Consider the following 21,677-nt stretch of genomic DNA (forward strand, 5'->3'; position numbering starts at 1 on the left):
TCTTCACTTCTGTAGGGAAGGTTAGTCTCTCTGAGAAGCTCCTCAGGCACTACTTTGGACCTTATAAGGTTGTAAGACAGTTGTCTGATGTTACTTATGAAGTTGAAGATTTCGACCCCGACGCACGACGATGAAAGATCAGAGATACGGTCCACGTCCTTCAAATGAAGCCCTACAAGGATCCTGCCACCCAGGGAAAATAGAAGCTCCAGCGACAGGCAACAAGCGGAAAGGTGACTAAGAGTGTAGCAGCAAAAAAAGTTCTCAGAAGATCACCACCAGGGCAAGCATCTGTCATTGGGAGTCGAAGTATGCAGGACCAGTGACTCATTCCCGGACTAGGAGGACATAACACCGAGACACTGTTCTCTAAAGGAGGGAGCAATGTCACAGCAGAAACTGAGAGGCACCGTGGTGTAGTGGTTATGATACTTAACTGCTGCATGGAGTGTTGTGAGTTCAAAACTCACCTGGACTGTACAATTTTAATTTCTATATTTGGTTCGAGTACATTCTAAAAGTATTCATAAATGTCAAGAATCATTGTACTGGAATGTTCTGTAGCTGTATATATACTGTATGTTTTCTGGCTGGAGGCAGTTTGCTCCACACTCTTGTATGTGTAAGTGCTGAATAAACCTTCGTTAAGTCAAGTTAGTGTTCATCATTCATCTAATTACACCTTCTTCTATGTGACATTATTTAATTGACATAACTGTGTGAAGCAGGCCAATACTATACTGTATTTGGACAGTACAGGATTGTTTTTCCTACTCACCTGCATTAACTTACATTTTTCTACATTTAGACAAAGCTGGCATTCATCACACTAAGTACAAATTTTTTCTAAGTCACCTTGTATCCTACAGTCACCCAATGACAACATCATCCTATACATCACAGCATTATCAACAAACAGTTGCAGATTGCTGTTCACCCTGTCCATCAGGATACTTACATATATAGAGAATAAGAGTAATCCTGTCACACTTTGTTGAGGCACTCCTGATGAGACCCTTGTCTATGATGAACACACACTATCAATGATAATGTACTGGGTTATGTTACTTAAGAAGTCTTCGAGCCATTCACATATCTGGGAACCTATTTTGTATGCTCATATCTTCATTAACAGTCTGGAGTGGGACACTGTGTCAAATGCTTTCCAGAAATCTCGGAATATGGAATCTACCTGTTGCCCTTCATCCGTGGTTTGCAGGATATCATGCGATAAAAGAAAAAGCTGAGTTTCGCACAATGGTTTCTAAATCTGTGCTGACTTGTGGACAGAACCTTTCCCATCTCAAGGAAATTTATTATATTTCAGCTGAGAATATGTTCAAGAATTCTGCACCAAATCAATGTTAAGGATATTGGTTTGTAATTTTGTGTGTGTGTTATTTTAGCCTCTTTATATACAAGAGTAACCTGGACTTTTCTCCAGTCACTTCGGACTTTGCACTTGACAAGAGATTCATGATGAACTGAATTGGGATTACATCTGGACTTGGTGACTTATTTGGTTTCAACTCTCTCACTTGTTTGTCGGTGACGGGGATGTTTATTACTGTGTCCTCCATATGGAAGTCTATGTGACAGTTGAATGTTGGTATGTTTGTACAATAATCCTGCATGAATGGTTTCTTAAATGTCAAATTTAAAACTTCAGCTTTCCTTTTGCTGTCTAGTCACACTAGACTGTCCAGTCAATGAGTGACTGGATAGAAGTCTTATATCCGCTTAGCAATTTTATGCAGGACTATAATTTTCTCAGGCAGTTTTTTTGCTGGGTATGTCAGTGGTAGTTGTTGTATGCTTCATGCATCGATCTATTTATAGACACAAGAATTTCTACTAACTTTTCCCTGTTGTCATTTGTGTGCTCTTTTTTGAAGCAAGAGTGCAACAGTCTCTACTTCATCATTTTCAGAATTTTGTTATTAAACAACAGTGGGTCTTTTCAGTCTTTAATCACTCATTCAGCACATACTTCTCCAGAGAGCAGTTTACAATCTGCAAAAACTTTGTCCATCATAATCAAATTAAATGATATACATTCTTGCCTTACCTATGTAATTGTCAGTTACTCGGATGACAAGCCAGCTTTTCTGAATTTAACAAAGTACATGCTTCCACAGTGTCTTACTTGTTACTCATGCTAGCCAATGTATCATTGCACCATGCAACATGCTTACTCAACCCTGTTCTCTAAGGCAAAGACTTGGCTGTCATGTGCCCAAAACATGTTATCACAATCATCAACCCTGTTCTGGCCAACTGCATTGATATTATAACTTCATATATCGTTTCTTGGTTATTTAAGTTAAACACACAGTGATGTCACTACTGGGGCTACATCACAAATATTCATTAGTAAAACATCACCGGTGAACAAGTTACTTATAATGAGAGTGTGTATCAAATGAATGATATTCCCAGATTGGTGTAGGAATGCAAGTGATCATATAACAAAAGAAGAATATTATCCGATGATGTTTACAGTCAATGTATTTTTATAACTTTACCAATATCATGCTATAAAGCAGTTATGATAAACAATTTTTTACACCATGGCATGGTTCTCTTTCCTAGTAATAGACTATAACATAACAACCCTCTTACCAGCTGCACATTATACTACTGAGAGGAAACGTTGTGGCCACCACCCACCACACGAATGAATGTTGCTCAGTGGTGTTGCATGCAAAGATCAACTAAGGAAACTACGAGGGTTGCCCAGAAAGTGATGCACCAATTCTTTTTCTTTAACAATTCTTTATTGAACATAATGAGAATTACACACACGAGAAAATGGTGTTTTATCTACACACCCTATTTTTCCATGTAATCTCCATCCCGTTCTATGGCCTTCCTCCAGTGCAAAACAAGGGCGTGTTTGTCCAGTCGGCACCAATCCTTGTTCTGGTGGCGAAGCCAGTGCTTTACTGTGTGAATCAACACTACATCATCCTCAAAATGTCTTCCACGGATGGCATCTTTTAATGGGCCAAACAGGTGGAGGTCTGAGGGGGCTAGGTCAGGGCTGTAGGGTGGATGGGGTAACACTGTCCAACCTTGTTTTGTGATGTGTTTAGCAGTCCTCAAACTTGGGCATCCTCAGTTCCTTTGCTGATTGACAAATGCAGCACCAACTGCCAAGCCATAATGCATCTGTCCTCGCAAATGACATCAGCTCGCTCAAACGAGTCTGGTGTGACAGCCGTGGATAGTCTCCCCAACCACTGCAAATCATGGAGCTCTGCTGAACCGCCTTCTGATGACCTCACCCCCTGTGCCCAGTGACTAATTGTACTTCTGTTGACAGCAGATACTCCACAGACATTGCACAAGCATTTGTGAATATTCCCCACAGTTTCCCTCTCTGCAGTGAGAAATTCAGTGATGGCACATTGCTTGTAATGTACATGACCTACAGATGCCATTTTGAAACTGTCCCACAGCTACGCTATCTGTCGGAAGTGATGGGAACTTGGTGCCTCACTCAGGAGGCTTCAAATAATACATACGTAATGTTTTGCATTCATAGCATTGTTTTCATGGAAAAAAAAAGAAAAAAAAAAAGCGGTGCATTACTTTCTGGGCAACCCTTGTATATAAGCAGAGCAGAGAGAAATGAGGAATCATTCTAGTGATGATATGAGTTGTAATTGGGGAAATCCACTGACATAAGTGAATTTCACAAAAGGCAGATTGTTACAGCCCCGCACCTAGGAACAAGGATCTGGGAAATGGTGAAGCTGGTTGGCTGGTTGCATGCTACCATTGTGAGCATCTATGAAAAGTAGTTGAAGGACAGTGAAAACACAAGTAGACAACAAGGTGTACGATGTCCATACCTCGAATGGAGAAATCTCCTGACATTAATAGCTTCAAGAAAGGTCAGACTGTTATGGCTCAGTGTCTGAGAAGAAGCATCTCAGAAAGGAAGCTGGTCAGCCATTTGTGTGCTACTGTTGTGAGCATCCATGGAATGAGGCTGAAGGATGGTCAAACCATGAGCAGACAAAAACACATTAAACAAGTACGCCACATCACAAAACGTGGAGGTCGGAGGCTCGCTTGCTCTGTATATCAGGATACGTGGCTGGTGATCTGTGGTGGATCTGATGAAGAGAATATAGTTGGTGCAGGCACAAGTGGTTTGGAGTACACTGTTAAGCACATGCACATATTGTTGAACATGGAGCTACACAGCAGATGACGCCTACACGTTCCTATTTTGACCCAACGACATCAACAGTTATGAGTGCAGTGGGCACAAGATCATGGAGACTGGACTATGGAAACATGTCACCTGGTCATATGAATCATATTTCTTGTTCCACCAGGTAAGTGGTCATGTGCAGATATGGTGTTATCCAGGCTAGCTGCTGCTCAAAAGATGCACCACACCATGGACAATGGCCGATGAGGGCAGTTTTATGCTATGGGGTGTATTCACCTGGGCTTCCACGGGACCTGCGGTGGTAATCAAAGGCACCTTGCAACAGTGCACTACATGAATATTATGGCAAACCATCGCATGGCTTCATGCCTGATGTCTTCCACGAAGGTGATGGCATCTTCCAGCAGGATAACTGTCTGTGTCAGAATCTCAGAAATGTGCTACAAAAGTGAACTCATACTGATGTTTAGACCACTACCATAAATACGCCTGATCTGAGCTCAACAGAACACATCTGGGACACTGTCGGGTGTCAGGTCCGTGTCCACAAACCATCAACCCATAATTTACAAGACTGCATGACCTGTGCACAGACATCTGGTGCCACATGCATCTGGAAACTTTCCAAGGACTTGTCAAATCCATGCCATACAGATGTATCACATTCCAGAAGTTCACCAATAAGCTATTAAGCAGTGGTTATAATGTTTTGGCAACATACTGTAACATTCCCAGGACCTTAACAAGTGCTGGTCAGGAACAGATATGGTGAGTCAGAAAACTGTGCACGTGACTAGTTAGTGCTATCAGTCCATAACACTTTTTATTAATTTATTTTATTACAATACAACTCATTACCTTATGTCTACAAAGAGCAATAATAATTCCATATAACAGTCTAGGCCACTACCTTCTATCTGTTTTCATCTGTGCACCTACCCCTACCCATCAATACATCCCACATCACATAAATTTTCTTAAAAATCTACAAAATACAGAAATTTAAAAACGTAGTGCTCATAATTCTTTAACAAAACTAATCTTGCAAATTACACTAACTGAATGCATACCTGGTCTAATTACTAAATTTTGTCAGTCTGATCAAATTTTCTCTTGATTGTCTGTACTATGTCTCTGAGATTTTGTACATGTTATAACTGTTAGAGTATCTTGCCTCTCTAGTTCCACCTCAGTCATAATTATATTATATGTAGTATTTGTTAACAACTCTGGCACTATTGTGCTACCACCACAATTTTTTTGGACCACATGCAGCTAGGATCATAGTGACTACACTCCATGACTTTAGTTTCTATCTGCACATGGTCCAGAACATAATGTCCCTGAACACCTCCATCTGATGATGAGCCTACAGTGGCTTAAAAGCTAGTGAATGGTACAATAAATCATATCAAAAATGACTGATTGCATATTATAACCATATAAGCCACCAATTTCAATCACAGTTGCAGTTAGGCATTCAGAATGGATATAATGAAATATCAGTCTGTTTCCCATTACAAACAAAATTTCTTTTAAAGTAAATTGTTGTTTGTCCATTTTATATGACACACTCAAATTGATGTACTGTGATATTTGGTTTAATGAATTGTATTAACATGGACAGCAAAACCTGAAGAATAACCAGTACTCCAGCAGCAACTGAGAAGACAGTGAGAAAGTTGGGGTAACAGAAATAGAAGTGAATGATAATGAATGTGCTACATCTCCCATGGGGAGATGCTTCATAATAAATAATAAGACACATGTAAACAAGAACAATGGCTATTACAAGCACAGTAGAGAGATTTAATAACAAAAGAAAATTCTTCTCAATGACACAGCTTCTCTGACACTAACAAGCATACGCCTGGAACACACAGTGAATAAACTATGCCACTGATAGTCCCTAGTGATGGAGGTTGAGTTTTGGCATAGTTGGCTGACAGATACATCTCAGGATATCGCTGGAAAGTCATAGGTCCTGCCAAGGTGGCTTCCAACTGGGCTGTCTGATGGGCTGCTAAGAGATGACACTAACTGACCTACAGCTCAAGTGGAGTGAACTGCCAAACAGTTGGTTTGTGCTGCCCTATATAGCCGGGGCAAGGAGAAATGCATCGATCCAGTTCCGAACATGTGACATGGTGGAGGAAATAGGTCTCTGGCACAGAGGACCTCTGGTGGCACTTTTCCTGCCGTGTGTCATCCTTGTTGTGATCAATGCAGTCCAGGAAGGTAACACCTTGTACATATGCGAACCTGGGAAATGACTTGTACGTATGCGAACCTGAGATGCTTCAATGTCTGGAGGTTGCTGATCCCTTTAGGTGAATGGTGGGTACATGGCATTATGACTTTAAGAGACAGCTACCTTTGGCATATTGTCCTGTTTGCCTATTTCCTTATTTCTATTGCAAATGCTCATCATCAAATTTCAAAAGACAGTAGGAGTGATTTATTGTGTGAAGTGACATCCTTCAGTTCCTAATACCCCGATGTATCACAAATGATAGAAGTTTCAACATAATATTATGATGTGTTAGGTTCACATATTTTATGGTAAGTGTGGCAGTTATCTGTACCTCTCTTTGATTTAATGAGTGACCACTACCAAACTGTGGCCAAGAGCACAGTTGACCACTCAGTGGCAGAACATACTGCCGAGCACAACATGCTCAATTTCATGTCTGTTTCATAACTGGTGCCATCTGTATCCTTCCCCTTAACACCAGCTGCTCTTATGCAGAAGGGAGTTTCCCTTGCAACACATCCTTGAATCCTATAATCCTGCCAACTTGAATTTCCAGTAGTCCGCTGCCCCAGTGCCCTAACTTCTCTCATCCTGCAGCCACAACCCATTCCCCACGGTCTCTCCTTTCTCTGTCATCTCCCCTTCCCAACACACTTCCCATTCCAGTGTGTGCTGCACAAGCTCACTACAACCTGTGGGCATGGCACATTCACATTCCTGTGCCTCATCTTCCTCCCACACTCTTTATTTCACACATCTGCTGCCTCTCCCTCCAAGCTATCAGCCACTCATCCACCCCAACCCACTCTCCCTCTCACCTCCTCTGACCCCTTGCTCACTCTTCCCAATACAACCCCTCATCACAGTTGAGCTGCAAAGCTGCATTACCATGTTATCAGCTAGCACAATGCAGCCGTGTGTGTGTGTGTGTGTGTGTGTGTGTGTGTGTGTGTGTTTACGGAATTCTGAGACCTGCTCTGAAAAAAAAAAAAAATATCATCATCTTGTTTTTTCCTTTCTTTTTTCTAATGTAGCTTTGGAGCTCATTTTGCACAATCTTGGATGGTGCACTTGTCCCGTTCTTAGGTTATACATATGTCCTATCAGACTTAGACATTGCAAAGCTAATGGTTCAGCTTTGTTATACGCGTGCATCACGGAAGAATTCATAATTATGTACAGCCACCAAATACAGTTCACCAGTTTTGCTCTTCACATGACGGCAGAGAAGCCTTTGCATAGGTGAAGTTCTGTTACACACTTTTCAAAAGGACCAGGGATTGGTTACAGGAATTATGATTTTACCAACCATTTACAATATCTTCCTATATGGAAGTTAAGTGTTCTTTTGCAGGAAACTTAAGCTCACTCAGTAATTTATCCAAAGTGAAATGATGGACATCATCATGATTTTGCATGCCCATTTCAACTTAAATATTCATATAGCAAACCAAGAATCTGGCAGATACAGAAATCTAATTAATCAGAAAAGATCAGATACACCAGGATTTAAAAGTAAGTGTGGAACAACGTGTTCAGACAGCAAGATATCCCCACTTAAGACTATCTGCATGCAGGTCTGTAATTTTTGGGAGAAAAATGATCAGAAATATTAGAGTCGTGGTAGAACTTACAGTACGGATACTGGGGAAGAAAGAGCAACCTGTAAAACAAACTATAGAGCAGAGTGAATAATCTCCTTGAATATTGTCCCAGTGTGCCGGTAAGGAGTAAAAAATATTCATGACATTAAAGGTTGTTTATAAAAACATTATTATGAAGAAAATTGGATTGATGTATTGACACAAGAATGTGCATCATGGAAGAATTCATAATTATGTACAGCCACCGAAATCCATGTGAACCTCAGATTCAATCAATGAACTAACTAGTATTTTTTATCAATATCGTGTTTTGATGTGTGTCTGAATAATTTGTAATGGAATGTTCTTGTAGAATGTAAATAATTTAGGAGTGAAGGTAATAACTCATCAAACAGCAGAAGTATCGAGTTGTCGAAAACCACACAAACAAGACTGGAAACTTTGCTAGCTTTTGGATGAATCCTCCTTCGAGCTACAGCATGTGCGTAAGTGCACACACACACACACACACACACACACACACACACACACACACACACACACACACACACACACACACAATACTTTGTAATTCTTTTTCCCTTTTCGTCCACTACACAATTTCTAAGAAACTTGAAGTATATCTATAATTTATTACATTTTATATGATAAGTACAATCTTTGACTTTGAATGATTATTCAGTATTACATTTTTCATATTAAAACCACCTTCCAGAAATGGGATTGATTAATCATTTGTGATAAATTTGCATAACAGTCATCTGCAGACACGTTCACATTAAATGCCAACATGTGTACATTTTAGTAACAAAAATGGATATATACATTTTCAAGCCAATTTTTACAATTAAATGAAAATGATATTGGATACTACACAATACCATCCCTGTAGAACTGAGTAAAATAATCTACAAATCAATCTGTACCTTCTATTCCTCAGAGGAATTCTTGAACAGAAATAGTTAATCATTTTTACAGGAAAAATCTATAAATGGATAGTACGTATCCACATTAATCCATTTCTTTAATTTTTTAATTTTTGCTTTTCAGATATATGTGAACAAAACAGCATACCAAGAGGAAAATATTTATAATATATTTTAATGGCTAAATAATGACCATTTGGGCAATAGAGCTTGTCTCATAATTAATATTTCTGTGAATAGTTGTGCACAGTAGAGCTCCACAGCTAAATGAACTGCAGTGAGTATACTCTCAAATATCTCAACCCGGGGTTGCATGACATACTTTCACCACCTGCATGACCACAGCTATTGGACGGAGCTTCATGCAGCAAGCAAAACTATGTCTTTCATCCACAAGTATCTGGCTTGGCTAACAGCAGGAAATAAAATGAAGTTTTCTAGAAAGAAAACTGCTGTAGAAAATTTCTATGTGAACTGCATATAATCAGTCTCTTTACCCTAAAAATGTCATCAGCCAGCAATACACAAATGATGATTAACATGTTCTTGTGCACCATCTCAGGTTTCTACCATGAAAGTGAGAATGAAAAAGTGGTTTAAAGCCAACTGCAACTGGTAAGATTTCTGTAAGTCAGTTAAATTACTATTTTATAAGACCTCTATTCGGAAACAACAGAAGAACGTCCTTTATGCTACAGGACAGATCAACCTAAATCTTAAAAAATAGAGACTTAGAACACTTCAGAAAAAACTGAATAGTAGCCTTGTAGACAGATGTTGGCCAGTAAGAACAAGCCTACGGCCTAACCCATGAGTGATGTAGAAAGCTTTGGAAGTGACTTCTTGGATTCCATATTTAATGAAATCTTTAACTTCTGCATGCAGTGTTATCAAGTGAGGTCGAATGGTGAGTAAATAATTAATACTGAGTACTATGGCATAAAATAAATGAAAAATGAGAGAGAGGCTCCAGTATTACTCACAGAAGCTCCATCTTCATTTCTAAAACTCCGAGAAATAACCCCTGCAGCAATTAATTTCTCCCGAATGAGTGTGCACATGTGGTGAAAGAGAGCATCCAGTGGAGGAAATGTTGAACAGTGCTGTATTAAGGACATCTGCACTTCCAACAAGGCCTCATATAAAACCTGTTGCTCATCTGAAAACTTTCCCGAAACAGGCCATGTGCGAGTTATGTCACTACAGTATCCATGGTACTCACAACCTGAAACACAAAAATATCAACTGCTGTTGACACTGTGTATAAAAGACACTACAAATAGGCAACACGAATAAAATACAAACAAACAATGGGAAAAACAACTGAAAAGACAAAATTATTAAGCAAATCCTTTTTTGTTCCATGAAAATGTCTTAAGGTGTGCACAACAGCAAGCTTACATGAGAATTTCAAGTAAAAAAAAAAAAAAAAGTGTAACACAGCTTAGTGAACAATGCCACTGAAAAGTTTGCGGAGTACTGTTGCGTTGAGCAGAGTTTGAATAAAACATATTTTTTCAGTAGAGGTGTGAAATGTATCCTGCTTACAAAAAATGCCACAGAAACTACCATGATATTGAAAATGGCATACAAAGATGATACTAAGGGAAAACTCATGTGTACAGGTGGTTTTCTTGACAACAAAGATAATAAATTAAGTTGACAAACCTCATTCTGGACATCTATTAACTGCCTGAACAGATGAAATTGTCAAGAAAAACCATGAACTTGAGCTTGGAGAACGTCTGAACACAACAGAGTCAACTGGATTTCTGAGAGCTTAGTTCAGTGAATTTTAGTAGAAGATTTGAGAAAGAAAAGGGTCGTTGCCACATTTGCGACTAAGGTTTCCACTGACCAGCAAAAAGAGCAATGAGTGGAAGCATGTTGTGCATTGAAAGAACAATTCCAAGCTGCCTCAGAATTTTTTCCAACCTCATTACTGGTGACAAGTAATGGCGACATAGTTACAACTGCAACAGCAAACAATAATGAACCGAATGAAAGATAACATTGTGACCTAGCTAAAAAAAAAAAAGGCTCATCAAATGAAGTTAAAAATCAAGAAAATATCCATTTATTTTATCTTAACTGATTCTTCTCCCTTCTTAGTACAACAACATACACTTTAAGACAACAAAAGATGAACCATGAAGGAATTCTCCAAATGGGCAGAAATCGGCAGATGTGACATACATATAAAGACAAACGAATGATTACAATTTCAGGAAATTGGATGATTTATTCAAGAGGAAGAGCTTCACAAACTGAGCAAGTCAATAACATGTTGGTCCGCCTCTAGCACTTATGCAAGCAGTTCTTTGGCTTGGCACTGATTGGTAGGGTTTTTGGATGTCCTCCTTAGGGATATCGTGCCAAATTCTGTCTAAGTGGCATGTTAGATCATCAAAATCCGAAGATGGCTGGAGGGCCCTGCACACAATGCTCCATACATTCACAATTGTGGTGCAATCCAGTGACCTTGCTGGCCAAGATAAGGTTTGCAAGCATGAAGACAAGCTATAGAAACCCCACTGCGTGCAAGCTTGCATTGTTTTGCTGAAACGTAGGCCTAGGATGGCTTGCCATGAAGGGAACAGAGCACAGAATAATATTGACACAGGGCTGTGCTGTAAGGGTGCTGTGGATGACAGCCTAAGGGATCAAGCTATCAGAAGAAATAGCATCCCTGACCATCACTCCTGGTTGTTAGGCCATATGGCGGATGACGGTCAGATTGGTTTTCCACTGCTTTCTGGAGTGACTATATGGCAGGTGACACGTTGGTATCCCACCACTGTCTGCAGTGTCTCCAGCCATGACTTCACTGGTCATTGGGGCTTAGTTCAAAGTAGGACTCATCACTGAAAACAATTCTACTCCGTTCAATGAAATTCCAGGCTGAAGACATGTCTGGAGATGCCCCAGACAGTGGTGGGATACCGACCTTACTGTTGCCCACCATACAGCCCAACAATCACGACTGTTGGTCTGGGTTGCCATTTCTTTTCACAGTAGACCCTTCTCGTCGTCATCATCTGTGGCACCGATACAGCAGAATGGTACATCAATGATACTCTACACCCCATTTTGTTTTCTTTCATGGTAAGCCATCCAGGCCTTACATTTCAGCAAGATAATGCCTGCCTGCATGCAGCGAGAGTTTCTACTGCTTGTCTTCATGCTTATCAACGCCTACCTTGGCCAACAAGAATGTTGGATATCTCTCCAACTGAGAACATTTGAAGCATTATGGGCTAAGCCTTCCAACACGCTGAAATTTTAATGATCTAATGCACCAGTTGGACAGAATTTGGCATGATATCCCTCAGGAGGAGATCCAACAACTCTATCAAACAATGCCAAGCAGAATAATTACTTGCATTAAAGCCAGAGGGAGACCAACACATTATTGACTTGCTCAGTTTTTGAAGCTCTTTCTCTTGAATAGATCACCCAATTTTTCTGAAATCGTACTCACTTGTCTGTCAATACATGTACATCACATTTACCAATTCCTGTCTCATTCAGATAATTTCTTTGCAGTGCTTTTTTTTTCTTTTTTCTTTTTTGTCTTAGAATGTGATGATAAATGAGAAGCACAATACTGTGAATGTTCTACAGATTAACTAATTTAGTTAATCGGTTTTCAGCTTATGAGGTCATCGTCACACTTTAACTGACTATCATCATCAAATAAGTTACAATATTTGTGAACAACACTGGTAAAGATGTTACTCATCTAGACTGAAGTGCAAACACACGGTATATGTCATCTTTGACAGTGCAGTGGTAACGGAATTAAAAGGTAAAAAGTTGAACAATAAATAAAAATGAAGTGGCACACCAGGAAAAACATTAACACTACACTCAAAAAACTGTTCCTACATGACAGTTTAAATTAATTTAACAATTCCAATAAAATAAAATTAGTACTTGAAATGGCAATTAAAGAAAAGCCTAGAGAGGTACTACATATAGAATGTAATATGGAAGTAGACTAAAAGATGGAATTAATAAATGTCACAGCAGAATATATGGAGTATATTGGTAATCACAATAAAATTAAAATAAATAAATACAGGAAAATCGAGGAACAGAAAGGAATAGGCAGTGTAAGGAAGCATTGGAAAATGGAGAGAGGATTTAGATTAAATAAAATTTAGAAGGGGGGAAGTATTGAGCTGTGTTTGGTCGTTTAATATTAAGTCAGGCCTGGGAGGCCAGATGTTTGTTGATTTCCAGGGCTTCCAACTGGTTGAGTTTTTGGTCTCTGTTATAACACCATATAACACCATCACATAGGGAGGTTTTTTCTAGGCACAAAGAGAATACCACAATTAAGTGGTAAGTATAAGAACATCTTCCTCCAATTCACCAGCATTATGTACTATGTCCACACCAAATAAGAACCTAAGATCAAAAATAAACAGTGCCACAACTGGCTGAAAAGAGCTTTGCCCTGCCACAGCCCAACATTTCCTTCAGAGATGGAGTGAAAGATGAGAAGAAAGAATTGTTCTTAATTGTTTCCTGAGGTTCAAATTTTATTTAACTGTTACCAAAGTGGGTGAATTCAGAATAGATTCCAGATTTTTGGAAAACAATAAAACATAACATCCCATCCCTTAGGAGACCATTTTGTTATAATGAGTGACCCAGATAATTATGACTGCTCTTTCTTATTTCATGGGCAATTCAGTTTACCGTATTTACTCGAATCTAAGCCGCACCTGAAAAATGAGACTCGAAATCAAGGAAAAAAAATTTTCCCGAATCTAAGCCGCACCTGAAATTTGAGAATCGAAATTCAAGGGGAGAGAAAAGTTTTAGGCCGCACCTCCAAATCGAAACAAAGTTGGCCCATAGTAATATGAGACACAATTTAGGTCGAATGAATGACGGTACAGCTACAGTAGTTTGGTTCGAGTCGTAAGCGTAGCAGTTAAGCTTTACCATGTAGCCATTGCTATGCGCCAGGCGCTCCGTCTGTATTTATACGGGTACCCTTCCTTTTTCACGTGTTTTGTCTGGTTTGAATTGATTGCTTATTTTTCTTTGATCTGATAAGTGCCATTCTCTTTGTTATAGGTGTTTACGTCACTCTAAGCTAAAAATGCATTATTTTACTGTGTCATGCATTGCTTGTCGCACTCTGATAATGAGTGTTTATGACCTGCCACTGCTCGCGGCATGGCTTGCTTTTGTGTGCGCTACCGCCGCTTTTTTTAAAAAAAAGGAAGGAATCGTCTCATCAGTGAAACAATGGCAAGAGACTGCTATTTATTTTCTTTGCTGCTTTCTTTGATAATGATCAGCAAGAACCAAATAATAGACTGCATATGATAGAAGATGTTCTGAACGAGAGTTTAGCGAAAATTTTTCTCCGTTCGAAAATCTTTGGAGACGCCTCTGTCGTACATTACATTCTGCACAGAAATTAGAATCGTCTTAGATTTAAAAATCTAGTCAATTGCCGTGCTTCATTTCTGACTGTATCACTATTAGGCATAAGAATAATATGAATATAAACATGACATGATATGTATATTCTTCCACGTTTGCTGTTGTCTCACTCTAGTTTCGTAGTTTATTAGGCAGACAGGATTTAAATGAGATAGCAGCAAACACGAAAGAATACATGGCAAAATGTTTATATTCATATTATTCTTATGGTGAAGAGAATACTGCATGTGATTCACAATTCATAAAAGTTCCTATTTGCAACCATCTCTTTTTCACATGTAGGAAAAAAATTCAGAACGTAGAGTTGGCCATATTGACAAACATCGCAAACAGTTTTGCCAGTCGGATTTTCGTAGTACATTGAAATGCTGCCACGTTCGAAGATGAACAATACGGCATTTGTATTTACTTCGTTGGATAATGTATGAAAATGCAATGGTCGAAACTCGGGGCGGAGAAAAAAGCTTGTCTTCCACCTTTTTTTAAATTTATTTACTGACGCAGAAGTTTTGGCTGTAGTATTTATCTTTCTGCCTGCAAAGCATGCCTGTGTAGCGCTACATATATTCGACGGCAGAAGTTAGTTGTGGCGGCACCTACCAACATTTTTCACAACTTCCGCTTACTTTGCACTCGATTCTAAGCCGCAGGCGGTTTTTTGGATTACAAAAACCGGAAAAAAAGTGCGGCTGAGATTCGAGTAAATACGGTAGACTAGAAAAGTAATAGTGACAATCTAAACCACAGTATTAGCTGCTCACAAAACCACTTCTGCTTGCAGACTGCAGCTATAGACAATGTCTGGTGTGCTACCATGTCTTGCTAGTGACATCACAGCCCTGGTTGAGTAAGTTTTGTGCCGGAAGCTGGAATCCATTCCCTCAATATTCACCAATTGAACAAATTTAACCTGCATGTAAAAAAAGAGCTTTTAAACAGGTAAGTGGTGCCCCCCCCCCCCCCCCTTCTTATAATCCTGGAAAATCTCCTCATCAAACTATGTTGCAAAGCTAATAAATTTAGCTCATTTATTAGTAGCTCAATTACACAGCTACAATATGAGTGAAGGTAAATTATATTATTTCAACCAAAGGATAAAATTTCTGTTCAAATATCACACACACTGAAAAACTGAAATGACATCAGGATATCAAATACTACAGGGTTATTACAAATGATTGAAGCGATTTCACAGCTCTACAATAACTTTATTATTTGAGATATTTTCACAATGCTTTGCACACACATACAAAAACTCAAAAAGTTTTTTTATGCATTCACAAATGTTCGATATGTGCCCCTTTAGTAATTCAGCAGACATCAAGGCGATAATCAAGTTCCCCCCCACACTCGGCGCAGCATGTCCCCATCAATGAGTTCGAAAGCATCGTTAATGCGAGCTCGCAGTTTTGGCACGTTTCTTGGTAGAGGAGGTTTAAACACTGAATCTTTCACATAACCCACAGAAAGAAATAGCATGGGGTTAAGTCAGGAGAGCGTGGAGGCCATGACATGAATTGCTGATCATGATCTCCACCACGACTGATCCATCGGTTTTCCAATCTCCTGTTTAAGAAATGCCGAACATCATGATGGAAGTGCGGTGGAGCACCATCCTGTTGAAAGATGAAGTCGGCGCTGTCGGTCTCCAGTTGTGGCATGAGCCAATTTTCCAGCATGTCCAGATACACGTGTCCTGTAACGTTTTTATTGCAGAAGAAAATGGGGCCATAAACTTTAAACCGTGAGATTGCACAAAACACGTTAACTTTTGGTGAATTGCGAATTTGCTGAACGAATGCGTGAGGATTCTCTACCGCCCAGATTCGCACATTGTGTCTGTTCACTTCACCATTAAGAAAAAAATGTTGCTTCATCACTGAAAACAAGTTTCGCACTGAACGCATCCTCTTCCATGAGCTGTTGAAACCGCGCCGAAAATTCAAAGCGTTTGACTTTGTCATCGGGTGTCAGGGCTTGTAGCAATTGTAAACGGTAAGGCTTCTGCTTTAGCCTTTTCCGTAAGATTTTCCAAACTGTCGGCTGTGGTACGTTTAGCTCCCTGCTCGTCGACTTCCGCGGGCTACACATGAAACTTGCCCGCACGCGTTCAACCGTTTCTTCGCTCACTGCAGGCTGACCCGTTGATTTCCCCTTACAGAAGCATCCAGAAGCTTTAAACTGCTCATACCATCGCCAAATGGAGTTAGCAGTTGGTGGATCTTTGTTGAACTTCGTCCTGAAGTGTCGTTGCACTGTTATGACTGACTGATGTGAGTGCATTTCAAGCACGACATATGCTTTCTCGGCTCCTGTTGCCATTTTGTCTCACTGCGCTCTCGAGCGCTCTGGAGGCAGAAACCTGAAGTACAGCTTCAGCTGAACAAAACTTTATGAGTTTTTCTACATATCTGTAGTGTGTTGTGACCATATGTCAATGAATGGAGCTACAGTGAATTTATGAAATCGCTTCAACCATTTGTAATAGCCCTGTAATGTAGGTAAAAAGCAGGATAAAAGGAAAAGTAGATAAGTACACTGGAGGAGACCAATTTGGATTTAGAGAATGCAGAGGGGCAAGAGAAGCAATTTTGGCATGATGCATGCTATTTGGGGAATGATGGATATAAATAGAACAACTTGGGTTACCTTCACTGAATTAGAAAAAGCTTTTGACAGTGTGAACTGGGAGCTACTCTTCAAAGGTGTGAAAAAATAGGACTTCACTGGAAGGATAGAAGAATGATCAATCAACTGTATAGAACCAAAGCATAAAAATAAACATCAATAATATTGAGGAAGAGACCAAGATTAGAAAAGGAGTCAGACAAGGACGCTGCCTATCTCCATATTTATTTAATGTGTTCATTGAGGAAGCTACTCATATGATGTAAAAGAAGGCAAAGGGAATAAAAGGCAATGGTGAAAGGATACATTGTACTAGGTTAGCTGGTGACATTGTGATAGATGGAGACTCTGAGAAAGAAATGAATAGAATATTGCAAGTCCTATCCGACACTCTCAAACTAAGGAAATTGAAAACTGTTAAACTGAACAGGGTCCCAGTACCTGACAGAATCATTGACACATTCTATACAAAATTTGTGACTTAGTTAGCCCCTCTTTTAACCATAACATACTGTACATGCTTCAGGAGGGGAGGGAGGGGGGAATAAAAGACTGTACCCTGTGGTTTGAAGAACGCACAGGTCACATCAATCTCCATCTACCAGAATGGTAGCAGAAATGGCCCACAAAATTACCATCCATTACATTGAAAACCATTTGTTATAGAATCTTTGAACATTTTCTGAGCTCAAACATACAGATATTTTGAACAAAATGACCTCCTCCATGCCATCACAAGTGGATGTCAAATACATCAGCTGTGTGAAACCTAACTTGTGCTTTACTCACATGATATTCTGAAAGTCATAGACTATAGATATCAGATAGATGCAGTATTTATTGCCTTCTTTAGAGCATTTGACTCAGTACCACACTCATGATTAATAACAAAGCCAACTTACCAAGTTCCAAGAACCAGTATTAAGTAAGGGATATACTACAGCCTCCTACATATTGCTCTTGCATAGATTGCAAAGAAAATATTAGAATAACTACAACATGCAAAGAGGCATTTAAGCAGAGTACACAGAGTATGGATGAAGATTCAGAGAATGAGTTGGCTACTGAGTTAAGTTTTGGATAACTACATATAGCACACACACAAGGTGAATAAGGAGAAACTGCGTATCTAGTAGATCATACATTACATTGGACAATTTTGCATGCATGGCCCTCAGTAGTAAGAAAAAAAATTTGAAAAGTAGAAATATAAACCCACCAATGAGAAATGTACTTCATAATCTGTAAATGGTAATGGGATATAAGCTAAGAGGGTGGAAGAACCATCAATATATGAGGCCTCGCACAAGCTCAGTCTGCATAAAAGAAGCCAAGATTTATAGGCAAAAAGGAGAACAGCAGTCAGAGGAAAGAAAGAGAGAGAGAGAGAGAGAGAGAGAGAGAGAGAGAGAGAGCTGGCCTGCTAACCTCACTTCCTCTGGATCTCAAATGAAAAAATCCACTACACACAAATACCTCCCCATGTCGTTTACAATCAAACATCCAGCAGCCAACATGGTACAGTGTGGCACCAGCCTTGCCTCCTATTGTCACAAACAGCACTGTCATCATGGCACTGCCCCACTTCCATGGGTCAGGTGCCTCCATTGGTATCCTTCCATTGGATGATTATTTATGTCTCCTCCAGTTCACTGTGCAGTCAGTCCACACACAGAGCTTTATTCCAAGCACACCTAGTGTTTCCTCAATCACAGTTCTTTCACCAAATGCACTCTATACTCCAAACTCTATGGCAACCGCACATAATGACCTATCAGTCAGAGTTATTCCAGCCAGTGCCCTCTACAGTCTATGCTGTATGCCAGTTGTGCCTAGTGGCCCATGAATTGGAGTACACCACAGCTCACCACTTTGTGGGACTTTGTCTCAGGCTCATCTCTGAGCTCACCATCTCACAGGACACTGCCTTCACATACTTCATCCACATATGAACATCCACAGTCCAATGTCAGTGATTATCCACTAGGACATTCCTGTACAGTATCAGTTCTTATTACTTGCTGGGACATTCCAGTGCTTCAGTGATTACCTGTCAGACTGAATTAAGTAGTACTGACTCTTGTTCCAGTAAACTGTTACTGTATTTTGCTTATCAGACTGAATAAAATGCCATTGTTTCTGCCTACCCAGGCACGTCAATTGTAGTGTGTCGATCCCCTCAGTCCCAAACATTACAAATATGTACTCTTTGTGCTTCCAGTGTCTCCTGCCAACCCCATTCGTTTTTTATATTACTCTTAATTTCCTTGTTCCAAAAACGATCTCACCATTCCACACAATAGCTATTTTCTAAACTACTTCCCGCATTTGCTTTTCTGATCTTCCATCTTTTACCTCTTTCTTTTCATTCCTCATATGCCATAGCATTTTAGTCTATATAAACTTATCTTGCAATAAACTACTGCTACTCCTGTGTCATCTCAGGTTTTGTTGGGGTGTTTTTCTATTTTTTGCACAATATTTTGACTACTGATCCAATCCTCTCCTTCAGGTGCTCTGTGTTGTGCTATTATGTGTACTCACTGCCTGGACTGCAACCAGACTGTGAATTATTGTTGGACTTGAGTAGCTATTTAGAGCTGATTATGAGTTTGACTCCTGATGCAAACTATACCCTTTGATGCTGTTTGGTTTCCAGCGCCCATGCAGATATTCCCTGAAACACACACTCTCTTAGCATTTTCCAGCTCTGATGGACGTGATAGCTGGCAAGATTTTAATAAATTGAGTGCTGGACCCAAGCCTTGTTTAAATTGTACCTGTTTATTAGATTTTCCACCACCTTTATTTCAATAGACTTCTTAATTATGTTGTCAAAGAAACTTGGACTTGCACCATGATACTGGTTTCCTCATATTTCATTTCATGATTACATTCGAGATGGAGCTTGGCAACAGATTATTTGCTTGGTTGTTTTAGGCAGGTGTGTTGTCAATGTTCCTTGCATATCTCCTTGATTTTTCTAATAGTCTGCCCCATGTAATACATGTCACACCTGTACGGAATATCATACAAACCTGGTTTTCAGAGACCTAGACCACCTAGACCACCTTTAACATTACACTCAAGACTTTTTATCTCTGTTGACAGGAACAAAATACACTGGATACCATGTCTACATTGGAAGCTACCAATCCTCCTGGATATTGGACCAGCATAAGGTAATACACAATTCTTGGCTTCATTTTTCTTCTGGCAGCAATGCCCACTCAATCTGCTTATTTGAGTACCCATTTCTTCAAAACATTATTTATGTGTCGTAATTCTTCGACAATGTTCTCCTTGCCTGAGCTACGTTGTCTAGAGTCCTTGGCACGAAATTTCTTTGCCAAGAGTCACTTATCTACCTACACTGGTCCAATATCCAGAAAGACTGGTAGACTCCTATGGAAAAATGTCATCTAGTGTACTTTTCTCCCATTAGTAAAGATAAGTCTTCTTTGTAATGTTAAGGATGACCTAAGTCTCTGAAAGCTGGGTTTGCACAACATTTCACACAAATGTGGCACGTATTATTTGCAAAAGACTATTAGAACAGTCAAAGAGCGATTCAAGAAACATCAGTAACAGACCTGTAAAAAAAAAAAAATAAATAAATAAATCTGCTGTCACTGAGCATTATCTTGAATATTATGCCACGCTTCTGAGACAGCATAATTAAGGAAACTATCAAAATAAATGTGTCAGAAAATCTTATGAACAGTGATGGAAATTTCTATTTAAATGATGTCTGGATTCCTGCACTCAATACATTAAGATCTTGCTGGCTATCGCATCCACCAGAGTTGGGAAATGTTAAGAGATTGTGCATTTCAGAGAATATCATTACCGGTTTTGAAAACCAAACCGCATCATCAAATGACATAGTGGGCACTGGGAGCAGAACTCACAACTAGCAGCATAAGACCAACAATAATACAGTCTGGTTGGACTCCAGTCAGTGAGTATTTATAACAGCATAAGTCGCATCACTTGACAAAGATGATGACTGAGTACGTCATAAAATATTGTGCAAAAATTGGAAACAGCAACTCGGCTGTGTTCTCTGAAGCACACCATGACTGCTGCTGGTCCTACTACTACTACTACTTCTACTACTACTACTACTATTAGGATTACTACCATACATAAACTCCCTGTTTCCCCCCTCACTCATTTGTTTTCTTCCTTGATTATAAAAAAGGAGGTATCATATATTACTTTTTTCACTGGGAGGAATAAAGATAACAATTCTCCATACAGTTTTGTTGAGTTCTGGCTAGACACACACACATACACACAGATATATATTAGAGGGGAAACATTCCATGTGGGAAAAATATATCTAAAAACAAAGATGATGTAACTTACCGAACGAAAGCGTTGGTATGTTGATAGACACACAAATAAACACAAACACCCACACAAAATTCAACCTTTCACAACCAACGGTTGCTTCATCAGGAAAGAGGGAAGGAGAGGGAAAGACGAAAGGATGTGGGTTTTAAGGGAGAGGGTAAGGAGCCATTCCAGTACTGGGAGCGGAAAGACGTACCTTAGAGGGAAAAAAAGACAGGTATACACTAGCGGCGCGCGCACACACACACACACAC

The 21,677-nt window shown here is 39.6% G+C and overlaps 1 protein-coding gene across 1 annotated transcript in view; it reads right to left on the minus strand.

Moving 5' to 3' along the window:
• LOC126183648 (xaa-Pro aminopeptidase 3-like) overlaps positions 1–21,677 on the minus strand; it is a 208,967-nt gene that overhangs the window by 14,862 nt on the left and 172,428 nt on the right. The window contains exon 5 of the mRNA XM_049925791.1: positions 9,954–10,195. Coding sequence (XP_049781748.1) covers positions 9,954–10,195 — 242 coding nt within the window. The remainder of the gene's footprint in view (positions 1–9,953; positions 10,196–21,677) is intronic.

The sequence above is a fragment of the Schistocerca cancellata genome, chromosome 4 (assembly GCF_023864275.1).
Source record: "Schistocerca cancellata isolate TAMUIC-IGC-003103 chromosome 4, iqSchCanc2.1, whole genome shotgun sequence".
NCBI lineage: Eukaryota > Metazoa > Arthropoda > Insecta > Orthoptera > Acrididae > Schistocerca > Schistocerca cancellata.